Below are 23,253 nucleotides of genomic sequence, written 5' to 3' on the forward strand. Positions count from 1 at the left end.
ATCAGTGGTGTCACTGTCTTTATGAAGCCAAGAACCTTCATTGTATTTATGTGCATTTATGAATGTAATGTCTTAACTGTGTAGATCTGGATGTGTCAGAGTTTGGTAAAGCATCATGCTCAGTTCGTGAAGCTGCTGACGGGGCCAGAAAGACAGAACTGCCTGTTTCAGATCAAGAGGATACTAGGGCACTGTTGCAGGTAAAATGAGATGTTCCTCAGATGCTGCTTTGTGTAGTAGCATACCTAAAATGCATCCTTCTGTCACATTTAAACCTTTAGATCTTCTTGTTGGTTGGTTGCTAAGCATTTTCTCTGTTGATTTAAGGTTATTGCAAGCATGTGAAAATGACGGTGTGAATGTGGCCGTCCCGATGCGGATGCTGGAGGTGTTTTCGTCTGAGAGAACCTACTTGTCCTTTCTGCAGGATGAAAACCATGTCACTGCACTTATTGAACAAATATTGCACTATATGGTAGAGAAAGGTACAGAGTTTTAACATGTGATAGATTTATCTTCAGCATACATTAAGGCAATAGATGAGTATATTCATTTAGAGAAAGTACATAAGTTTCTCATTTTAATTCAGCTTAAGTTTTCATCTGTTATCTATCGTAATCATATTTCTTTCTCTCTTTTAGGATACTACAGATCTCTGTATGTTTTAGTGAATCACAAGTTGCCATCGAGTCTAGAGTATAGTGATGCCCCTTCCATTCCACTGGCACAAACGCTGCTGGAACACACACTCAAGCCTCTGCACTTTACATACAGCTCCTGCCCCCCAGATACCAGGTACATATTCACATAGGTGCATACTGGGGGAAAAAAAGTTGAATTAATTAAATCGATTCATAGCCTTTTATGCTATACATGCTGAGAAGAGCATTTAGTTTAAGCTGTTAGAGGAATGTCTTTGTTTTGTTGTGTGTGGTGCAAGGGTCCCACCCAGTAAAAGCCTGCACACTGACCCCTTATTGCAGACCGTTAGCTTTATCCTTCTAGGGGACCAATGGACAGTAGTTCTCTCACTGCTGTGTTTACAGAGAGTAGTAAAATCCAGACAGACTCGTTGACTCAACACGTAATGTTTACACAACATTTACCCTCCATTCTAACACACTGAGTGACGAACACTGCTGTTTTTTTTTCTTTTCTCTCTGAGGAACGACAGGAGCACGAGAGAGAAGCTTGTGCATATAGTCTTATGTTTGCCCTCTTTCTTTCTCTCGCTCGCTCTCTCGCTCTCATTCTCTCTCTTTCTCTCTCACACACAAACACACACAGAGGCATGTACCCAGACAAACATTGTTCCCTCCCAAAACCTTTTGATTTAAATGAACATTTTTCAGATTTTTTTTAGATTAATAATGTACATTACTATTCAGAAGTTTTAGGGGTTAATTGGTAAGGCTTAATTCCAGTGTGGATAAATCAAATTGTGGTGGTGTCACTTCTATTTTAACTTTGTATCTATAAAGCAATGGTAAAATACATCCTTTAGAGTGATTGAATTATTGTAATGTCATTTTGGGAAACTATTTATTTACTTATTTAACCAGGAAGGTCCCGTTGAGATAGGCAGCAAATTACAAAGTTACTAAGAAATACATCACCACACAATGAACAAACACAAAACGCAATTTTCTAAAAACAATAAAAATCTTGGTCAGTTATTAAAACATGAAAACTGTTCTACATATATAGATTTTAAAATATTTTTTAAGTCTTAAATATATATTTTTTCAAATATGTATGCTTTATGGCAACTAACAAGGTTCTTCTAGGTCAAAGCTCTCCTGTTATAAATACGGTTGTGGATTTTGTCTCAAAGATGCACAAATAGCCAAAAGTATGTGTATAAATGTTTGTGTGTGTTGGTATTAAAATGGAAATATTTATTGTGACATTTAGAAAAATGTATTAGGTAATTTCCTTACTGGAGACTGAAACATACAGTACAGTTACAATAAATAATAAATTCACAGGTTCTCAACCTTTTTTTTTCTTCTTTCATTCACAGGCAGTTTGTTTTTTCAGCCTTCACTGAGGAGTTCATTTCAGCGCCTTTCACTGAACAAATCTATCATTTCTTCGTGCCAGCTTTGTCAGACCCAAAACTAGCTTTCCCATTTCAGAACTTCCTTTGGTCTCTTCAAGCCACCATAGCCTCCTCTGCCCAGGCCAGAGCTCAGGCTCCCTGGCTCTTTTACTTTGTGCTATCAGTTGGAGAATCAGGATTGGGTAAGTATTGTGCTTAATAGCACTTTACAGTATCACTAATATAGTGTGCCTGATTAGTGAATAAAATGACTGTCCATTTTGTTTGTATAGGTTCACTCTCCGAAGAAGGGTTGCTGTTGTACTTGAATGCGCTACAGACTCTGTTGCCATTGTTGCCAGTCACAGAGTGCAGCAGTAGAGCTGACATCAACAGTGATTCAGAAGATGAGGAAAAAATGACCGTACAGCCTCCTGCTGCCCAGGTACACACACATTCTCTCTTATCCACGTCTTTGAGCAAAAATATTCAGAGAGCTCCATAGTATGCAATTTTGATGTTAAACTGATGAATATAATTCTGTCTTTTTTTTTTTTAAAGGATGGCAGTTGGATATCTGTGCATTATATAACAGAGGAGTGTGTACAGAAGTTGGACACCAAGCAGCAGACTAACGCTCTGCTAACGTTAGTGTGGAGAGACTCAGCAAGTGAAGACGTCTTCACCATGATGGCCTCCATCTGTCACACGTTGATGGTGCAGCATCGTATGATGGTGCCCAGAGTCAGGTAAGGTCATATATGCAATCAACCCATCCAAAAAAATGAATCACCCAGGAGAACTAATGTAACTAGATTCACTGCACAGTGCACACTTGCGCTCTATCACTCTCTTACATCAAGATAAGTTAGGCACAATGGACCACTCTAATTAATAAAAAGATGTGGTCAAGAAAGAGCTGCAATCAGATGAGAATTGGATGCACTTTTATATGTGTATTAAAAAAGATTCCCCAACATCAAACTGCCAAGTCTATGAGCAGATTGTTTTTTTTTTTTTATCTTTGCTTCTGTTTTTCCACTTTTTTTTAACAATAAAGCAACATTGCTAATGAAGCGGTGAGGCAGTTAAGTCTCATCTTACTGTGTTTTTTTATTTTTTTATTACCAGAGCAGTTTTAGATGCTGTCACTCATCAATTAGTGTAATGAGCTCTACACTCAATCACCTTTGCTTATCTACTTTTGGTTCTGCAATGTTGACTAAATGAGAACAGGATTTCAGCAGAAAGAATGAAAGAAAGGAGGAAAGTGATGTGGAGAGATGGCATGAAAGACAGGGAAGAGGAGAACGTCTGGTTTAATGAGAGAGAGAGATATCAAATAAAGCCACTGAGCTCTAAAAGGTGGTGTCAATCAACTAATCAGAACTAGTTTAAAGTTTCCACTCATGCAGTGTGCACCCTAGCCTATGCCTTTTATGTTCTTAATATCAGATAATTAAGAATGTTGTATTGTGTATTAAAATCTTATCAGAAAGCAGTCCTCGCAGTGGAGGAGGCAACACTCACAAGCCCCTTAAATATTAGGGTGTATTCACACCAGGAAAGTCCACTAGTTCACTTGCTTTGGTCCAGACCAATTACAGTGTTGATTTTTGTTTTTGTTTGGTGCGGTTCGCTTTCACACTGCCCTTTTTGCAAGTGAACCAGAAATTGTAAACAACCACACGTGTGCTAAGGTCATCCGTTCATTGGACAGAAATTCTCAAGCAGGGAAAAACAGGAAGTGCAAAAACAGGCTAATCATGGAGATCTTTCGTAGTGCAATTTTTATTCTTTTACTGATTTGTTGTCACGAGATAAAAACGCAATATGAAGAAACTTATGAGCATCATATGAGACAATGTCATACAATGTTGTAATTACGACTTGCCAAAAATAAAATCTATAGATATGAAATACTTAAAGCATATCAAAATGTTAGTTTAAACATTTAACCTAGATAAATGTGCGCTATTAGGCGCATATCCAATCGTTGGTGTGGAGAGTGGAAGCTGAAACGCGCTTCAGGACATCAGTGGAAACAAATTAAATACGCCGTAATTGTTGCTCGTAAAGGTAATAATAATACATCATTCGGAACTGTAAAGGGTGTATTTTTATTTGTGTGCACTCATAATATCAAGAAAACGTGCTTTTTAAAGAAAACTAATTGGATGCGCTTCCCGTCAAAAATGAACCGTAACTCTGTGAATATTTTCCCTACAGACATGAATATATCTATAGAAAGCTTTGAATTACTACAAAACTAAGTAATTCATATCCAAAACAAAAACTCTTTCATTATAATCCGTAAAGATGCATTTCTTTCTGAGGAGATGGCGAGTCAGGATTTTTAACTTCATCTTTGTGACACTGACTCAGAAAACACTAGTTTATTAATAAATAATTCAAATATATCCTTACTATTTCCCCCAGACACACATTCATTGTAACTTTTGCTGGGGCTTTGTGGCAAGCTTTAGCCTATTTAGTGCGCTCATGTCACGTTGCTGTGGGCGCTATGGTCACGGCTGAGTCTCGGTGCGGTTGTTTGGTGCGCACCCGAGTGCGATTGCTGTATTCACACCTGCCCAAAAGATCCGCACCAAGAGGGGAAACGAACTTGTTCGTTTCAATCGAAACAAACAAGACAGGTGTGAATATACCCTTAGTAAATACATACTACTTTGAAAAATTATCCTTTTTTTTTTGTATATGTTCTGGAAAAAATGCCAACTTTTTCACACATTCTCTTTTTTAGTAGGAGAATTAATTGATTAAAAGGGAGTTTTTAAAAAAAAATCCTGCTAGCTAATGTTTCATTATGCTACTTATAAATTGTAGTGTACAACCCAAATTCCGGAAATGTTGGGATGTTTTTTTAAATTTGAATAAAATGAAAATTGAATCAAATCACATGAGACAATATTTTATTCACAATAGAAAATAGAGAACATAAATGTTTAAACGGAGAAATTTTACACTTTTATCCACTAAATGAGCTAAATTCAAATTTGATGCCTGCTACAGGTCTCAAAGTTGGCACGGGGGCAACAAAGGGCTGAAAAAGCAAGAAATTTTGAAAAGATTCAGCTGGAAGAACATCTAGCAACTAATTAAGTTAATTGACATCAGGTCTGTAACATGATTAGCTATAAAAGGGATGTCTTAGAGAGGCAGAGTATCTCAGAAGTAAAGATGGGCAGAGGCTTTCCAATCTGTGAAAGAGTGCGTAAAAAGATTGTGGAATACTTTAAAAACAACGTACCTCAACGTCAAATTGCAAAGGCTTTGCAAATCTCATCATCTACAGTGCATAACATCATCAAAAGATTCAGAGAAACTGGAGAAATCTCTGTGCATAAGGGACAAAGCTGAAGACTTTTGATGGATGCCTGTGGTCTTCGGACCCTCAGACGACACTACATCACTCATCTGCATGATTCTGTCATTGACATTTCTAAATGGGCCCAGGGATACTTCCAGAAACCACTGTCGGTAAACACAATCCGCCGTACCATCTGCAGATGCCAACTAAAGCTCTATCATGCAAAAATGAAGCCATATGTGAACATGGTCCAGAAGCGGCGTCGTGTCCTGTGGGCCAAGGCTCATTTAAAATGGACTGTTTCAAAGTGGAAAAGTGTTCTATGGTCAGACGAGTCCAAATTTGACATTCTTGTTGAAAATCATGGATGCCGTGTCCTCCAGGCTAAAGAGGAGGGAGAACTTCCAGCGTGTCATCAGCGTTCAGTTCAAAAGCCAGCAACTCTGATGGTATGGGGGTTCATAAGTGCATACGGAATGGGCAGCTTGCATGTTTTGGAAGGCACTATGAATGCTGAAAGGTATATAAAGGTTTTAGAGCAACATATTCTCTCCTCCAGGCGATGTCTATTTCAGGGAAGGCCTTGTGTATTTCAGCAAGACAATGCAAAACCACATACTGCAGCTATTACAACTGTATGGCTTCGTAGTAGAAGAGTCCGGGTGCTGAATTGGCCTGCCTGCAGTCCAGATCTTTCACCTATAGAGAACATTTGGTGCATCATTAAACAAAAAATACATCAAAGACGACCACAAACTCTTCAGCAGCTGGAAACCTATATCAGGCAAGAATGGGACCAAATTCCAACACCAAAACTCCAGAAACTCATAACCTCGATGCTCAGATGTCTTCAAACTGTTTTGAAAAGAAGAGGAGATGCTACACCATGGTAAACATGCCCCTGTCCCAACTATTTTGAGACCTGTAGTAGGCATCGAATTTGAAATGAGCTTATTTTGTGCATAAAATTGTAAAATTTCTCAGTTTAAAGTTTATCTATGTTCTATTGTGAATAAAATATTGGCTCGTGATTTGAAATTCTTTTGTAAGTATACTACTTATGAAATGTTTATAATTTTGAATAGTTCTATGAAAATATAGAGTAATCTGAAATAAATGAAAAGTATAACATCCTATAAAGCACATTTCAAAGTTGATGTAACTGTTTCTGTAAGACACCTTAGACTTCCTTTTATAATGTTTTGCATATTCTGCTTTCATTCATTATATTAAATAAACCCCTTGAATTTCCATTATGTTTTCCTGCATATCCTTTCCTCGTGCTGTATTTTCTTCCATTTTTTATTTTTTTATTTGGAGGTATTTTTATATTTTACAGCTCCGTCCAGAAGAGAAGGCTTTTATCATAAATCCTGCCTTCACTACTTTATCATTATCGGATATCTGTACAAAATAATTAGCTGGCCTAGCAAGATTAATTCCTGCAGGAGTAGATGGGATAGTTTTACAAGAGGTATAACAGCTGGCCCTGATTTACAACCTTTAAAGAAGCGCCCAGTGAGCATGCAAACTTGGTTGCCTTTTAAACATTATCATATTTTAAAGTGAAGAGTATGGCTGTATTTCACACTAAACAAGGACGTTATAGTATCAAAACTGTGTTAGTGTAAATAGCCCACTTGGTTCTTGTCCATGGAAAGGTCTCATTAATGTTAAGCCTGCTGTATTTGTTTTGGCTATTTAAAGACACTATGAAGATGATTTTAAATTGTGATTAGATGCAAAGAACAGGAAGTTAAAAGAAAAACATTGTGAATTGTGTGTGAAGTGGATGTACACATTCTTACCTTAACCTCAGCTTTAATCTTATTTTCTCCCTTAATTACTTCCAATTATGCTTTATTTATTCTTTCACCTCTTGACACAAAACAAGTAACCAACAGAGCGATTTCTCACACCCCAGTGTGACGGCTGTTAGGTTTAATGATTTGGGTGACCTAAACACAGTATATAATTTGTGATCGCAACACTGCTTCTATGGTCAGGCAATTGTGGCCATGCTTCATTGTCTCTCTGGCTGTCATTAACTTAAATGGAGCCCCCACAGGAACCACTGGTCTGTTTACGACCCTGAAGCAGACTGCTAGTTTACTAATGGAAGGTGCCTCACCTAAATAAAGCTTAATGGCTCATTTAATCTTTCCTGTGGTCACATACAAAGACTAGAAATTCCAGCTCGCTGGGTTGTTTATATATTTTTTTTCCTGCTGGAAATTTGGGATGTTTAGGTTTTATGGGCAGGAGATGTGGTTATTTGAACATTTAGAGATGAGCATAGTTCCTGTAGCAGCTTTGACTAAAAGTGTTGGTGAGTTATGTTGTACATAAAGATCTTTATTCTTTCTGTCTCTGTCTTTTTCAGGCTTTTGTACAGTTTAGCCTTCAACGCTCGCTTTCTTAGACACCTATGGCATTTAATCACATCTATGAAAACTAAAATGATCACAGGGTGAGATTTCTACATTTTTTATTTTTTTTATGTGTACTTCTTGAATATAATATTAATGATATTAACCATTTTTCTTTTGCCCTCTCTTTATTATCCCTCTCTTTTGTGTAGCTCTATGGTTCTCTTGTTGCAGGTGATGTCTCGAGGTTCTCCAATGTCTCTGGAGGACGCCAACAGGATCATCCCTCTCTTCTATCTCTTCAGTTCACTCTTCAGTCATTCACTCATCTCTGTGCATGACAGCGAGTTCTTTGGCTCAGCAGATGGTATTAACATCTATTCTGCAAAAATCGTAATATATTGAAGTATTTAATAGAACATTAAGACACATAAGCTTCTTTGTCTACCTTCTTCTGATTGTGGGCTTGTTAATTCTACAGCACTCCTGAAATTGTAGTTTCTCATTGCAAACTTTTTTTGAAAATTGAATGTTTCTCTTTGCTCGGGCAGGTCAGAGCCAGACATCGATGATGCCCTTCTCTCTGGCGGAGTTGGTGACATTGTCTCGGTGTTTGCGGGACGCGTGTCTGGGAATCATTAAGCTGGCCTATCCTGAGACTAAGACGGAGCACAAAGAAGAGTATGTAGCAGCGTTTCGCAGTGTCGGGGTGAAAACTAACAGCCAAGTTCAGCAGCACATTCAAGCTCAGCAGAAACGATGGGTCCAGCTCTTTAAGGTGATTCACTCCATATCTACATCTCACAATCTTATTTCCTAGCTGATATTAATGCTGAACTCTTTCATACGGTGTTGTAGTTGAAAGCGATTAAACGTTACCAGTGCTTAGAAGATTCTCACTAGTATGAGTTCCACATTCGTTAGCGCTGATAATATCTTTAGTGGATGGTGGGCGTTACTTTTAACCGGTCGTTGTATTAGCAGTGCCAACAACGTCTTTGATGACCTAATTAAATGAGCTGACAATTAATGAGGCGAATAGTCTCAGCATCTGTTAGGGCCATCAGTGCTGATCAGCCAGGCAGGAAGACCACTCACTCGGGAAATTAATAGGTTGTTTGCCAAGACTAAGTGAGCTGGACAACGGCATTAGGATATTAGTCAGCTCTCCTCACTCTCTGTCTTCTTCCATCATCCTCTTCCTCGTCGTCTTACTCATTATTTATGTATACAGGATGACCAGATCTCCTGCTTGCTGTTGACAGCTCATTGACCTACTTTTGTCCTTTCATTTAACTAAAAATCTTTTCAGTAGATTTGCAGAGCTTTTCAACATTCACAGTTAAAAATTAAAGGTCATAATTTATAAATGTGTATCTTAGTGATTGACACATTATAAAATGAATGTGAAGCAATTTATTTGATTATACAATACATATCAGAGTACATATGTTTCTCCAGGAGCTTGTTAACATCTGCAACTTTAAAAAGAATGTTCCCCTTTAATGAAAGACATCTTTAACAGATTTTACACTTTACTCCAAACTGTGATCAGTGCACTCAAAACAGTTCACAGTATAGTGAAAAAAAAAAAGTGAAACACTAGTGCTGTCAAAATTAGCATGTTAACGCAGGTGATTCATTTTTTAACTAGTTTAACGCGTTAAAAATATTTATCGCAGTTAATGCAGGGGCGGAGCTAGGGTTGGCCACCCCACTCACAACTGCTGCTCCTCTCTTTTTTTGTTTTTGTCAAGAAGTGCATTTATTCAGTCGCGAATGAAACTACGTGCATGCAATGTCATGGTCAGTTAAGTCATGAAGTTACCAAAAAGACGATTAAAGCTGCCTTAAAACTTTGCATGCATGTAATATATTATATATGAGTTACATTAACATGGTCTCTGAAATGGTTTTCAAAACTGTTCTGGAGCCTCATCTAACACACCCGATTCAACTCGTCAGCTCATTATTAGAGACTTTAAGACCTGAAGTGGGTCAGAAAAGTTAAAGAGAGTTGAGAGAAAATACGTTGCATGTCAGATTCGCATCACGTTCAGCAGTGGTAGCTCTTAAAGAAATAGCAGCCAAATAACCTAATAATCAATGAAAAAAAAAAAATAGAAAAAAAAAAGAGGAAATCAATTACTTTCATAGCTTTTAAAGAGATCCCTGGGTATTAAGACATGTATAGCTTATTATAACGTAAATTATGTTTCTTATTTAAATATGTAGTAGAAAACCCATGAAAATTTATTTAAAAAATTGACATTGTTTTTGGACTATGGGGGGCGCCATTATTTTATGTGCACAGTACATTCTGCGTCGATGATGTCAAATGGTTGCACTCGGTGAGCTACTGGTGCTGTTTAACTCAGAAAATAAAATACTGATACGATACCACATTGTGTGGCTTTTGGTTGTAATTTTCAGTCGAAGGGCAACAAGAGAAGCAATGTAATACTTCACTGCTTTCCTAGTGATAAGAAGAGGAGAAATGAATGGGAAGATGCCTGTGGACAAATAACACTTCCTAAAGACCCGCTTCTTTGTTCTTTCCACTTTAGCCCTGATGCCTTTGAGACTTTTAGTAGACCACAGCTACCGAAAGAGCTTACAAATGGTTGAGACAAGAAACGCTAGATGCCATCTGTTAGATGCCGACGCTAATCATGACGCGCGGCCGCTAGAGGAGTTTCTCAGCGCAGATTTCCCTCAATATCCGGGGTGTTTAGACTCCTTGTGGGGAAAAATCGATGGTACAGCATTTGGTATTGGATGGTACAGCATCAGTATTTTATTTTCCGAGTTGTGTTGTGGTAAAAATAGCAACAGGTAACAACGCTAGTAGCTCACCGAGTGCAACCATTTTACGTGATCAGAATAATGGCGCCCCCATAGTCCAAAATATGTTTAAAACAATGTGATTTTTAAAAAATAACATAAATCTTTAATGGGTTTTCTACAACATGTTTCAGTAAGAGACATCATTTAGATTATATTAAGCCATACAAGTCTTAATACCCAGGGATCCCTTTAAGGATTCATCTATATTTAATTTAGAATTTAGTGTTTTTGATAATTTCTGTATATTTCTGAAGGGCACAGCTAAATATGACATTTATTATAATGGGTTTATATGAAGATTGTTTTAAGTTCACTTAAATTAAAAATTATTTTTTTAAAGTCTAATGAATGTTAAAATTGATAGCTTTCAGTTATACTGTAATGTTGAATGGCTGTAGTCAATGGTTAAATATTAGGGGGAAAAACTATTTTATAGAGATATCAGTATTATAGGTATCAGTGATACTGGCCTTCAGTCATAAAAAAGATGCCATTAAACAAATATTAAAAATATACTGCCTTTATGTTGTTTGTACATTAATTTGAAGATTGAATGTAGAATTATTGCAATATAAAAGTATATTTAAAAACTTAAATGTTTGGTCAGATTAATCGCGATTAATTTCCGAAAAAATGTACGATTAATTAGTTCATTTCTTTTAATCTATTGACAGCACTATTTTTTTTCCACTATTGGTTATATCATGTATTCAACAATGTACACACACAAGTATGCAGACTTCACAATACATTTTCAACTCCTGTTGAAGCGTAAAATGAACTGAGATAAAAATGTAATATACAAAATAATAATAATAATAATAATAAACAAATAAGTAAAAAAGTAGTTATAGTTTTGAAGCAGCGCAGCAGTAAAAGGCTTTTTAAAAATTCTTAGGAATTCCAATTTAAAAATGTTTACATCTGGCTTTTTTAGAGAATTTGTTTCGGAACCTGCCACATTTTCTCCCTTAGTTCAGTTTAAGCATATATGAACACAGCAGTCATGCTCTGATTTAAGCCTAAATAATCAGTCTGAGATAGAAAACAAACTCTTGGATCAGTTCGGTGGTGGTGAGAAAGCAATCTAACCCCACAGACCAACGAACCAAGCTGTATCATAATTCATAACATGAAAAAACCAGCAGAGTCTAATTCTGTGTGTGAGCACATTAATTAGCCCATAGCAGTTGAAAACCGAAGAGCACCAGGTGAAATGCAAGAATGCTTTCCCAACGAAGACTTAATTCTTGCTCTGATAAATTATATACATTCGTATATGTGTGTAGTGTTGGGCGATATGCTCAATTGTCATATCGTCCTATCGTCAGCCTGTGAGATCGCAGATACATGATATTATCATGCTTATTTATTTATTTACTTAGTTTCATTGCCGGAGTTTTATTCTAGCATAAGGCTGAAAGCAGCCTAATGTTTTTAATATGACTGAATTTGTATTTAACATGATAACATATTAATAGAAACATTGTAAGTTACTAATCATAAGGCTTACATTTCCTCAGTTATTCAAAAAACAGCTACAGAAAACGAGCAAATAACATTTATATCAAAGCACAACATAACTGACTTCAGTGTAGTGTGAGTTTATATGCTTTAAAAAACACTCCCATTATAATCAGTGAAGCTGTCTACGTTGTATGATGAATAAAGCTCTGATAATTACATTGCACGTACATCTGCACTTTGTTGTTTAAGATGAGAGAATTCACGTGTCAGAATTCAGTCAGCGCGTGCTGAACAACAAAACTCTGCTGTTTCAGCGATGACTCATCTGGACACCTCTGATTGGCTATTGCATTCAGAAGCTCAACATAATCGTGTGTGATTGGTCAAAACGCGCATGTGATTGATTATAACTGTAAAAATTTGGAAAAAGAAATATAATGTAACAAATAAGCCCTAGCCTGATTATATTAATAATAATAATAATCGTCTTGCTATTGTCAAAGGCATCAGCCACAGGTGAGATCTCTGACTATTGTTAATACACGATACTATCATCCATTGGCACAACCCTACAGTCCATCTTGATGTATGACCAATATGAGTGGAATCCCAGAACATAAACAGTTGCACTCTGACCAATCAGAAGGCAGTTTTACTCACATGTAACTAGCATAAACACTTTTTGGTGCACTTTGAAATTTTCCCTTTGTTAAAGTGAACCATCCCAAGGAGAGAATGCAACATTGTAACAATTTCCCTGTTTCGGAACGAAGCAAACATTCTAAAGGATTTAAGAAAATGCCTTTACAAAGGCAAGTGACTAATAGCATTTCAGTGGTGAAGTATTTCTTCATTTATTTTTTAAGTTTGTACTATTCCAGCATGCTTCTGAGTGAATCACCGTAAGTGACAGCTCGTTGTTTGGGTTCCACTAGTCAAGTCGGTACAGCATACAAAAGGCTCTGAAAGATTTCCACAAAAGATGGCGGAAAACGCCTCCTGTCAGCTAAAATGACCCATTAAAGAAGTACAAGCAGGAGAAACGCATTTCCCAAATTGAATGTGCAATTTACAGTCAGCTCTAACGCTGTTGACCCCTCACACACTAATGTTTGCCTCCAGCCATGGGCCGTCCCTCTGGATGTTTTATCACTCCTATTGTCGAGCTATCTATTTAATTGAAAGAAGTTAATTGAATGAAAATGATCAACTAAGCTTGTATTAATATTGCTAATGGAACTTTCTTCTTGGCCGTGTTTGGAGAGGGATGTCACCGCAGGAGTTTTGGAGAGACCCATTAAGGCCTGCACTTAACCCGATGGGCTAATTAACCAATGCTTATTCATTCCACTTAGACAGGAAGAGCATTCGGACCCCCTGCCCCACAAACCCACTAGCAAGCAACAGAGTTTTGCACTTGCCATTATTACGGACTCTCTGGTGTTGGCATGTCTTGGTCAGAGATTAATAGGCATTCTCTAGAAATGGCCAGCCAGACGTTTGTTTGACACTGTAATCGGAGAAGAAAAAGCTTTTGCATGAGTATTAAACAGAAGTGTAGATAAATTATAAATAGATAAAAGTCGACTGACATAATGGGTGAATTACCCAGTTTTTAAAGAGAATGAAGACACAGAAAAGACATTTGGTGAATTGTAGTATTTATTTATTTTCAGCACAAGTCAGTATCTGTATATTTGTGTCAGCAAATTGCATACTGATTAGTTGGCTGGCTGGACAATGAATGGCTGGACAAACATTTTGATAATGTTTTTTAGAAGCTTCGTATTAGTTTATTTATGTGTGTGTTTTTTTTTTTTTTTTTAAAGGTGATTACCAACCTTGTGAAAATGCTGAAAGCCCGAGATATTCGAAGACCGTTCTGTCCTTCGGGTCATTGGCTGTCTGGTGAGGTCAACATCAGAGCAGACAAGGTAAAATTCATTTGTCATATGCTTAAAACCTACTAAACAGAATTAATAGTTTTGCTATCAAGTGATATTTTATAAACAGTAAAGAGCCAATGAAAACTAGACAAGTTATATTTTGCTAATGAATGTAAAGCATTTGCATTTAAAAGAATAAATACATTTTATTATGAAAGTATAATTCAGTTTTTTTAATGTTTCTAAATAAGTTCACTAATAGCTTGTAGTGATCTAATAATATTTGTGTGTAGGTGACTCAGCTCTATGTGCCCTCTGCAAGACATGTGTGGAGAACCAGGAGAATGGGACGTATCGGACCGCTTCAGTCCACATTAGATGGTAAGAACAACCACAACTGAAGTGTTGTGGAACACAAACAAAAAAAAATCATGAAGTAATAATGACAGCCAGTCAAGCAAATTCATTCCAAAGCAAGTCAGAATACTCAAGAGGGTGTTAACGCTAACTAGTACCTGTGTTTCTGGTCTTTTCCATGCCATCCTGCAGCATGCGTGCTTAAAAATTCAATTAGCCTAAGGCTGGACACATCTGGCTGCCTGTTTGTCAGGACCTTTTTCATTTCCCTAAATGGACTTGCGAGGTAGTGACGAATGGCTCCTGTATTGACCATGCTGCGCCATATTTCTCCCACCAAGATAGCCCCTTGATGGCTGGTTTGTGGAGAGAGAGAGGACTGGCTAATTGAGTAGAATCATTCCACTATGCAAGCAACGTATTAGATGAATGACACTTCTCATCTGCTGTTTCTGCGTTTTTTTTTCCTGTGGTCGAAACGTTTGTAGGACGGAGTTTTAATACAAAACAAACATCCCTGTAATGGAGGGAGAGGACAGGTGGATGGGCAAATCGCTGCTGAGTTAATTAAAAGTGTGTGGCAGGAAAGACAGAGGGGGATTGAGTGATCTTTAATGGGATGCTCTGTAAATACTGCATTCAGCAAGGCTGGTAGTAGACCTCACTCAAGGTTGTGCAAGTGTACAGATGCAAACGAAGTAGGTCTTTTGCAGCAGACATCTAGTTTCTTATGTTTACCAAGGACCCATTAATTTGATCAAAAATACTGGAAAAAACACTATTATTGTGAAATATTATTATTACCATTTAAAATAGTAGTGGATTAGTGGATGCTATAATGTTTTTTCTTTAGAATAGAAGAAAACTGAAATCTTTTGAAAATGTATTTACTGTTACTTTTAACGTGTCCTTTATGAATAGAAGTATTCATTTCTGGTTAAAAATCTTAACTGCAGACTTTTAAACGGTTGTGTATATTAGTAATTTTACTGGTTTACTGGTAGTATATTTATTTGGATGATGAATAGAGAGCTTTAGAGATTGACTGTCAACAGGATAGATGATGGAGGCAGATGAATGAATTGCTTTGTCAGTGTTGTCTTTTGTTGTAAATTAAAGAGCAGATTGATAAATTATTGGATAGATTTCTAAAGGTGAAAAAACAGAGTATTGGATGTTTTCATTATATTTGTAGATGTTTATTTTATTTTTGCCATTTTCATTACATGCGTAAGTGTGAGGGCAAGAAGTGACAAGGATATCGGAAACCGGATTGGGAAATGATGCAAGCTGGATTTTATCTTGCATCACTTGAACATATTAGTAGATTTTTGTTGAGGACATTTGGCTTTAGAGAAATATTTTCATTTGTATTTTTGTACAGAGATATTAGTTAAAAGATTACTTTAAGAATGAAAGTTTACAGAAATTGTTTTTGTGTTCCTCACAGTTGGACTGGAGCCTCCACCATTGTCAGTATCAGAGGAGAGACATTTGGCAATCCTCACCGAACTTCCGTTTGTTGTGCCCTTTGAGGAGAGAGTGAAGGTAAGACAGCCATCACTGGTATGGTATGGTGTGGAGTGTTTTGTACTTCAAAAATCCAAAATTCAGTCATCTGTGAATATTAAAAAGAAGGTTAAAAATTGTAATTAGGAGATGACATTGTTTTGTGCTTTAGATATGAAATGCAAGTGAAAATCTAAATGGAATACATGCCTAGATTCTGAGGCATTAAATTATTTTAATTAGCTGACTTTGTTCATTCTGCTTTCAGATCTTCCAGAAGTTGATCTATGCTGATAAGCGTGAAGTGCAAGGAGAGGGCCCTTTTTTGGATGGCGTTAATGTCACCATTCGACGGAACTACATTTATGAAGATGCTTATGACAAATTATCCCCCGAGAATGGTAAACAAGGCAAACCTATCCCTTCTGACATGTTGAAAACTCTCTTAATAAAAAGCATTTAGCACAACGAATGTGGCTTTCTTAGACGCTGAGGAAAAGACATTAACCTTGCTTAGGAATTAGCTTCAGTTGACAGCTGCTATGAATTACTGTATCCGTTTAGATGATTTAGGGCAAGACGTCTTGTGTGTAATAACACACTTCGAGTCTCTTAGAAAGTCTCTAGTTGTATATCATCAGACTTTTCTAGATAACAAGGAAAAGTTCCTGACATATTTTAGTGATTAGGTTGTTTTAAACCTTTTTAGCCAAAACATTTTCTGGAACATGCTAAATATATCTGTTTATCCCCATTTCAGAGCCTGATCTTAAGAAGAGGATCAGGGTTCATTTGCTCAATGCACATGGTCTAGATGAAGCTGGCATTGATGGAGGAGGAATATTCAGAGAGTTCTTGAATGAGCTGTTGAAGTCGGGCTTTAATCCTAACCAAGGCTTCTTCAAGACAACTAATGAAGGTCTTCTCTATCCGAGTCCCACTGCAGAGATGCTTGTGGGAGAATCCTTCACCCGGCATTATTACTTCCTTGGCAGGATACTGGGAAAGGTAAGACAAGAATTACATGATGTATTGCACTACACTGTAACATTTTTATCTCTTCACAGACCACAGGTCATCACAGAATCTCCTGTTACACCTGTTCGCTATTTATTTAAATGTTTTTACTGTAAATTAATTATTTGATAACTCTTGCAGTGGCTTATCTTGGGATTTTCTCCTAGTTGTCTGATTTGTCTTTTACTCACATACACTCTCAAACTCAAACGGGGTCATTTAAATCAATGCTGAAGGTCAAAGATCAGGTTCAATCAGTGGTCTCAGGCTGAGTAGCTTAGTTGCCATCATAAATCCTATCCATTTGATTTACGAGGTCACTGCGGTTTAAAGTCAAGTTTATTTGTGGCCTTTTGATCCAAATAATTTTTCCTTTATCTGGGTTTATTTTTGTAGGATCATTTTGTAAATGACATTAAAACATTAGAAATGTTTGGCTGCATGTAAGTTACACTACTTTGTCTAATCGTATCAGTTCTTAAAGTAGTTTTGAAACTTTTATGTAGCTTCAAAAATGACAATTTACATTATCCAAGAATTTTTAGACTCTATACATACAGTAGCATTATGTGGTTAATTAAAAGGGTTAATAATAAGTGGAAAATGTTGTACAATAACATCATTTTGATAAGTCTTGACTCTTCTGATTATCCTAACTTTGCCCTGTGTTTTCTATAATGGCTACACCTTGAGCCACAATTTATTGTCGCTATTGTTTTGGCTTTCTCTTTCGTGTGTCCGCTAGCTGGTATTTATTAGCCGCTAATGTTTTTAAAGTTTCATTAATGCGTATGCCTAGGATTGTTTATCGCAAAGCACATTGACTGGGGGAAGGGTAGATGAATTACCTCATGCCAAGAAGCTCGCTGCTCAATTAGGCTACTCCATTAGCCCATGATTCCCCATCTCTGTTTGTGTAGCCATCGCATTTGGCCGTGGACGCTAAATCAGCTAGCACCATAAATAACAGGCTCCGTGCCGCTGGTAATAGAGTTTTGATCTGTTTTACAGTCACGGGCATCAACACCACTTGTGAAGAGGCAATTCAGGCCACTTATTAGAGAGCTATAATGAACACACACACATACGCACACCTTGTACGATGGAAGGGACATAACTGAGCTCCTGCCCTGAGGAATGGCTGGCCCCGCCCCCCTACTTTCCTGATCTTATTCCATTCAATTGCCCCCACTCCTTAGTAACGGGCAAAGCAATTAAGGTGACGAGATTAATTTGAATTTGACTTTCAATTAACCCTCCTTCTCTCTCCATAAATATGTGAAGGAGTGGCAGACTGAGTGGGATATTGATATTTGTTTAGTGCTTTTATAAAGGCGACCTGTACAGATTACAATTGCGTCACTGTTGCTGTTTGGCTGGGCCCACCAAAGACACACACACAGAAACAAAGAAAAGCTGTTGATTTTACTTTCTGTGATGTATTGCACTTCTTTTTTTTTTTTTGCAAATTGTGCTGATTTGTCACCAAGGTAATGTTATATAGCTGGCTTTGGTTGAAGATTTTCTCTGAACTTGTCAGGAGTGTTTTATATTGTATGCCTTCGTTTTCTAGCAAAAGTGTGTTTGTAAAATTATAGCATTCTTAAAAACATTTAAGAATGTTTTAATGTGAAAGATGAAAACTATAAATATTTCTGAAATTATAATCTTTTTTGGTTGTGGGGTTAGTGAAGAAAATACAGATTTGATACATTTTAGATTTGGGAAATTTTGCTCATTTAACAGAGTTTAGGCATCATTGCAAATGCAGATTTTGTGTGCACCTGCTAACCAGTGCTTTATGCAGAATTAGATCCCCAGTCATTGACACTTATGACACATCATACATCAGCCATATTTGCAATATTAAACATTTTGGCTAATTTGGTTTTTCTTTCAGATACCTTTAAGAAATCTAGTCCTCTCAGCTCTAACATACAATTCTAGTTTTCCATTCTATTTTTATACGTACTTTTTTTGCTATTTGTTTTATTATTAGTTTTTCATTCTTTTTTCGGGATTGCTTTTATGATGTTTATAATACCATTTTTTTCTTACTATTTATATATTTAATCTGCAGTCTAAGGTGTTTACCAGGTTTACATTTCACTGCAAGTTGTATTCTGTATATGACTGTATGTGAATTTGAACATGAATAATTGCAATTACATATTAGCATGTAGACATCATGGGCTGGTGCATTTATAGATCATGATGTTGAAGAAAAGCATGTTTTGACAACATTCAAAGTGGATACTGGGGGGGGGGAGACTTTTATTAAGGTAACGACTATCGAGACATGCTTACAGCCATTCAAGCTTTGAAGCCACTTGTATAGAATCACCCCCTGTTGAATTATTTTCACACGAATACTTCAGCAGTCTGCTCATACCCTCAAATACAAACTGAGTCACACACAAATACCACGTGTTCTGCAGTTCAACAAGCAGTGCTTAACTGTCCCTCTCCAAAGGGCAACAGAGAGGAAAGAGAAGGTCAGAACTCCTGATTGATGGCAAGTGTGTTAAATTTTTTATTGATTCTTAATGCTGTAAATTTACAAATTTATTTGGCAGAAACAGAAGGCAGCTGCTAAGTTGTTGGCGTTTACTCTCCTGATGGTGCCACAATTTGCATTAATTGCGTTGCCACTGCACTCACTTATATTAAAAGGCCCGGCCATTCATTAATCCTTTTTATCCCAAGTCATTTTGGCACAATTTCTGGCAATAAACACCCATAAATAACTTGAAGGTTTGAAAAATAGTCTGCGTCGTGCCTCCATACCCTTATTGCGGCTTCTTCTCGGTAGCGATGTTATTGATAGGTTTCAGGAGGGCGCAGCACATATGTTCCCACAATGGGGCTTGTGGGAAGAATGTTGCTAAGTGGATTATTTTGCATAAAGATGTCCAATGTTTGAAGTCACACAATTAACCTGTGTTTAGAAAATGCTCTGATTTACAGCCTCTGTGTGTGTTTTAGATGCATGCATTATGGAGATTTGGGAAATTTATAATCCATTTAGCTTATGTGGTCAAGGGATTTTAGTGCAATCATTTATTCAAAGCCTGTATATTTTAATGTCCTCAGATATGGTCTTTTTAGGACTATTGCGGTACTTTAGCTTTTATGACTCACCATCCTTGTGCTTCTTAATGGAACAACAGGTTATATTTTTCAAGTTTGAGCTTCTTCAGCTCAAAGTGTCAGAATTTGAGACCGATTAGCCCACAGGATGAAGATACGGTTTTGTGAATTTCATAGCTCATATTGGCTTGGCTGCATATTGCACTCCTGGAGGTTGTCTTTAATTAAATATCTCTCTCTTTCTTCTGTCCCCCAGGCACTGTATGAAAACATGCTAGTGGAATTACCGTTTGCAAGCTTCTTCCTGTCCAAGCTCTTGGGCACGAGTGCGGATGTGGACATCCACCATCTGGCCTCCCTAGACCCAGAGATGTACCGAAACCTGCTTTTCCTCAAGAGCTACGAAGGTGATGTGGAAGACCTTGGCCTTAACTTCACCGTGGTCAACAATGATCTTGGGGAGGCCCAGGTGAACAGCACATCTTTTTTTCATTTTTTTTTCACTTTTGTGCTCTTTTGCTTGTCTTTTGTGTCTCCTCTCTCTCTCTTGTTCTCTGGCATTGTTAATGATTGATCTAACTGTTGTTAGTCTTGGCTGATGGAGATAAAGCACGTCTCTGTCTAGCTCTCTCTGAAAGAACTTCTCTGTTGACCAGCTCAAACATACCTGCTGGGAGAAAACGGTGTCTAGCATAGTATTAGAGCTAATCATCCTGCATTATATCTAACATTGCCACTCCTTACCACCAAATTTTTTTTTAATTGTGTGTGCTCTCCACGTTTGTTTCAAGTTTGTGAGATTTTTGTTTCTTTTAACAAATAGTTAACATTTAGAAAATGTTGATTTGTAACCTATTACATAGACAAATTAATAAAAATAACTAAAAATAAAAAATACAATATGAAAATTTTCTGATTAAAAAATTAAATGAAAACTATGCCAGAATAGGTAACAGGGTGGTAGATTTAGCCTAAATAGTCATTCAAATAATAATTATTGATAAACTTTTATTTCCCATTAATAAAAAAAAAAAACATTTGTTTGATGACTTTTTCTTATAATAACTGGGTTAACAGAGTAAAAGTAAAGCTTTATTTACTTTCCCCTTCATTAGCGAGGTAAAGGGTGTCTGTGTGCACTCATTTCCTCTGTGTTCCTCAATTGCCTTCAGCACTTTCCTCTGCAGATGTACCGTTCCACTTTCAACAAGGAATTAAATCATCACTGAACCCAGGGTGATGGTGCCTGTCACATTTCCATCTATTTGTGTCTTTTTCCAGGTGGTCGAGCTCAAACCAGGGGGAAAGGACATCCCGGTAACCACAGCCAACAGGATAGCCTACATCCATTTAGTGGCCGATTACCGTCTGAACAAACAGATCCGAGTACACTGCCTGGCCTTTCGACAGGGCCTGGCCAACGTGGTCAACCTGGAGTGGCTGCGCATGTTTGATCAGCAGGAAATTCAGGTAGCAGCACACACACATACTTTACACTGAAAATGCGAGAAAAGGCACATCTGTCTAGACGCACACAATCAGTCATGTGTCAGAAAAGATTATTAATAAAAAGATTGGCAGATATTATTGACAGATATTATCACACTGCCTGTCTTTTCTTTACTCCCTACTTTAAACACTCCTATTTGTGGCCATTAATTAAATGTAAACAACTTAAGTCCATCTGTATTTACAGGTACTGGTTTCTGGTGCACATGTGCCCATCTCTCTGGAAGACCTGAAGAGATTTACTAACTACTCAGGTACTGCAAGAACACTCATCACACTTTTTATTAGTCACTTCATTTTTTATTTTAGATTTAGCTTGATTTAAGAGCCTTTGTCTCTTTTCTTCCAGAGAGGTCAGGTTGCTATATTGTTTTGTATTCTGTATTTATTAGTAAGGGAGAGCAAAAACATGCATGGGTCAAATGTGAATTTATAGTTTATTAATTAGTAATAAAGCTTAGTAGTGGATTTGTTTATTTGATTTATATTGTTTAATTTGGTACTGAGTCCGACCATAAAGACTGGATTACACTACACGGCTTTTAACCAGATTTGAGCTTAATTTGCAGTATGGAGGATTCGCTGATATGTCAGTCTGTAGACTTTGAGCACTTGACAGATTTCACAGAATATCATGTAGTATTTTTTTTTTTCCAACTTTTTTCCACCCATGTTTGATATTTCACACAAATTTTAGAACACATTGTTTTCATTTCTCATGCACCTCCAAGCAGTGAGGCGTATGTTTCTGCATGAGTTTGTTGTGTTTAGAACGACTTAACAGTTTCATACTATGTGATCCTCGGTCAGTTGTTTACTGTATGATGCCTAGTTTTTTTTTTTCAAAGGTGGCAAGTTTATGATGCCTAGTATTTTAAAAGTTGTTTAGTGTATTCTAGCCTTAAGTGGTAACTCAGTTGACTCAGCTTTTCTTCTACTTAAACAGGATGTAGTAAAAAAGGTTTAAAATTTTTGATCCATGTTTTGAAGTAAAACACATAGCAGACATGCAGTATTATCTGATAATTCATAAGGGTTTAGTTACGCAGGACTTAGACTTTTAGTTCCTGCATTTATATTCTTAACCTTTTTGTTTTTCTCAACTGTTGCTCCATTACTCAGGTGGTTATTCCGCAACTCATCCAGTGATCAACATTTTCTGGGACGTGGTGGAGAGCTTCAGCGATGAGGAGAAACGCAAGCTGCTCAAGTTTGTTACAAGCTGCTCACGACCTCCGCTCTTAGGCTTCAAGGTCAGTGAGGGCCAAAACCCTCTGAAAATATGAATTTAATGAACTTTTGGCATGTAGAAGACATCTGTTGTGTCTGAACTCTTTAAATACAAGTTAATGATTCATCTGAGGTTGTATGGTGTCTTAAATGGGTTCACTGGAAAAGTGAAATGTACAGGCATGACCCAACTCAGCTGCATCGATATGACTTGCACCTCTGTTATCACAAATGGAGTTCAGCTGAAGTTCACGCCAACTCACACCTGCTGATGATTTTGTCCCATTTTCTACATTTTTATTCAATAAAGTTATCAGGTTCACCACCGCAAAGAATTCTACTCCCTGCAAGGTGTGCTGCCTTAACGGGGAAATAATGAAGTGAAAAGAATGTTTTGTCGCTGTATATCGTCATTAATTTACACAAGGGTGTATGAGCAAACAGGCTCATTGTAACAAATCATTTTCACATTATAACGGCTATCAGGATAGGCCTTATCTGGGTCTCTGTTTGTGCTAAAGAGGTTGTGACCCTTAGCATTGTAATGCTATTTGAGGCTTTGCCAAGTGCCACTGGGTGTGTAAAATCCATCTGACTGAA

General features: G+C 37.2%; 1 protein-coding gene across 3 annotated transcripts in view; it reads left to right on the plus strand.

Moving 5' to 3' along the window:
* ube3c (ubiquitin protein ligase E3C) overlaps positions 1-23,253 on the plus strand; it is a 29,886-nt gene that overhangs the window by 2,476 nt on the left and 4,157 nt on the right. For all 3 annotated transcript variants that reach the window (XM_058782103.1, XM_058782105.1, XM_058782106.1), the window contains exons 6-23: positions 85-200; positions 328-485; positions 642-795; positions 2,024-2,244; positions 2,335-2,486; positions 2,603-2,790; positions 7,756-7,842; positions 7,954-8,108; positions 8,293-8,519; positions 13,885-13,989; positions 14,235-14,322; positions 15,749-15,846; positions 16,076-16,208; positions 16,568-16,815; positions 20,171-20,383; positions 21,196-21,384; positions 21,611-21,677; positions 22,546-22,676. In XM_058782103.1, the coding sequence (XP_058638086.1) occupies positions 85-200; positions 328-485; positions 642-795; positions 2,024-2,244; positions 2,335-2,486; positions 2,603-2,790; positions 7,756-7,842; positions 7,954-8,108; positions 8,293-8,519; positions 13,885-13,989; positions 14,235-14,322; positions 15,749-15,846; positions 16,076-16,208; positions 16,568-16,815; positions 20,171-20,383; positions 21,196-21,384; positions 21,611-21,677; positions 22,546-22,676 (2,730 nt within the window). The remainder of the gene's footprint in view (positions 1-84; positions 201-327; positions 486-641; positions 796-2,023; positions 2,245-2,334; positions 2,487-2,602; positions 2,791-7,755; positions 7,843-7,953; positions 8,109-8,292; positions 8,520-13,884; positions 13,990-14,234; positions 14,323-15,748; positions 15,847-16,075; positions 16,209-16,567; positions 16,816-20,170; positions 20,384-21,195; positions 21,385-21,610; positions 21,678-22,545; positions 22,677-23,253) is intronic.

The sequence above is a fragment of the Onychostoma macrolepis genome, chromosome 07 (assembly GCF_012432095.1).
Source record: "Onychostoma macrolepis isolate SWU-2019 chromosome 07, ASM1243209v1, whole genome shotgun sequence".
Taxonomy (NCBI): domain Eukaryota; kingdom Metazoa; phylum Chordata; class Actinopteri; order Cypriniformes; family Cyprinidae; genus Onychostoma; species Onychostoma macrolepis.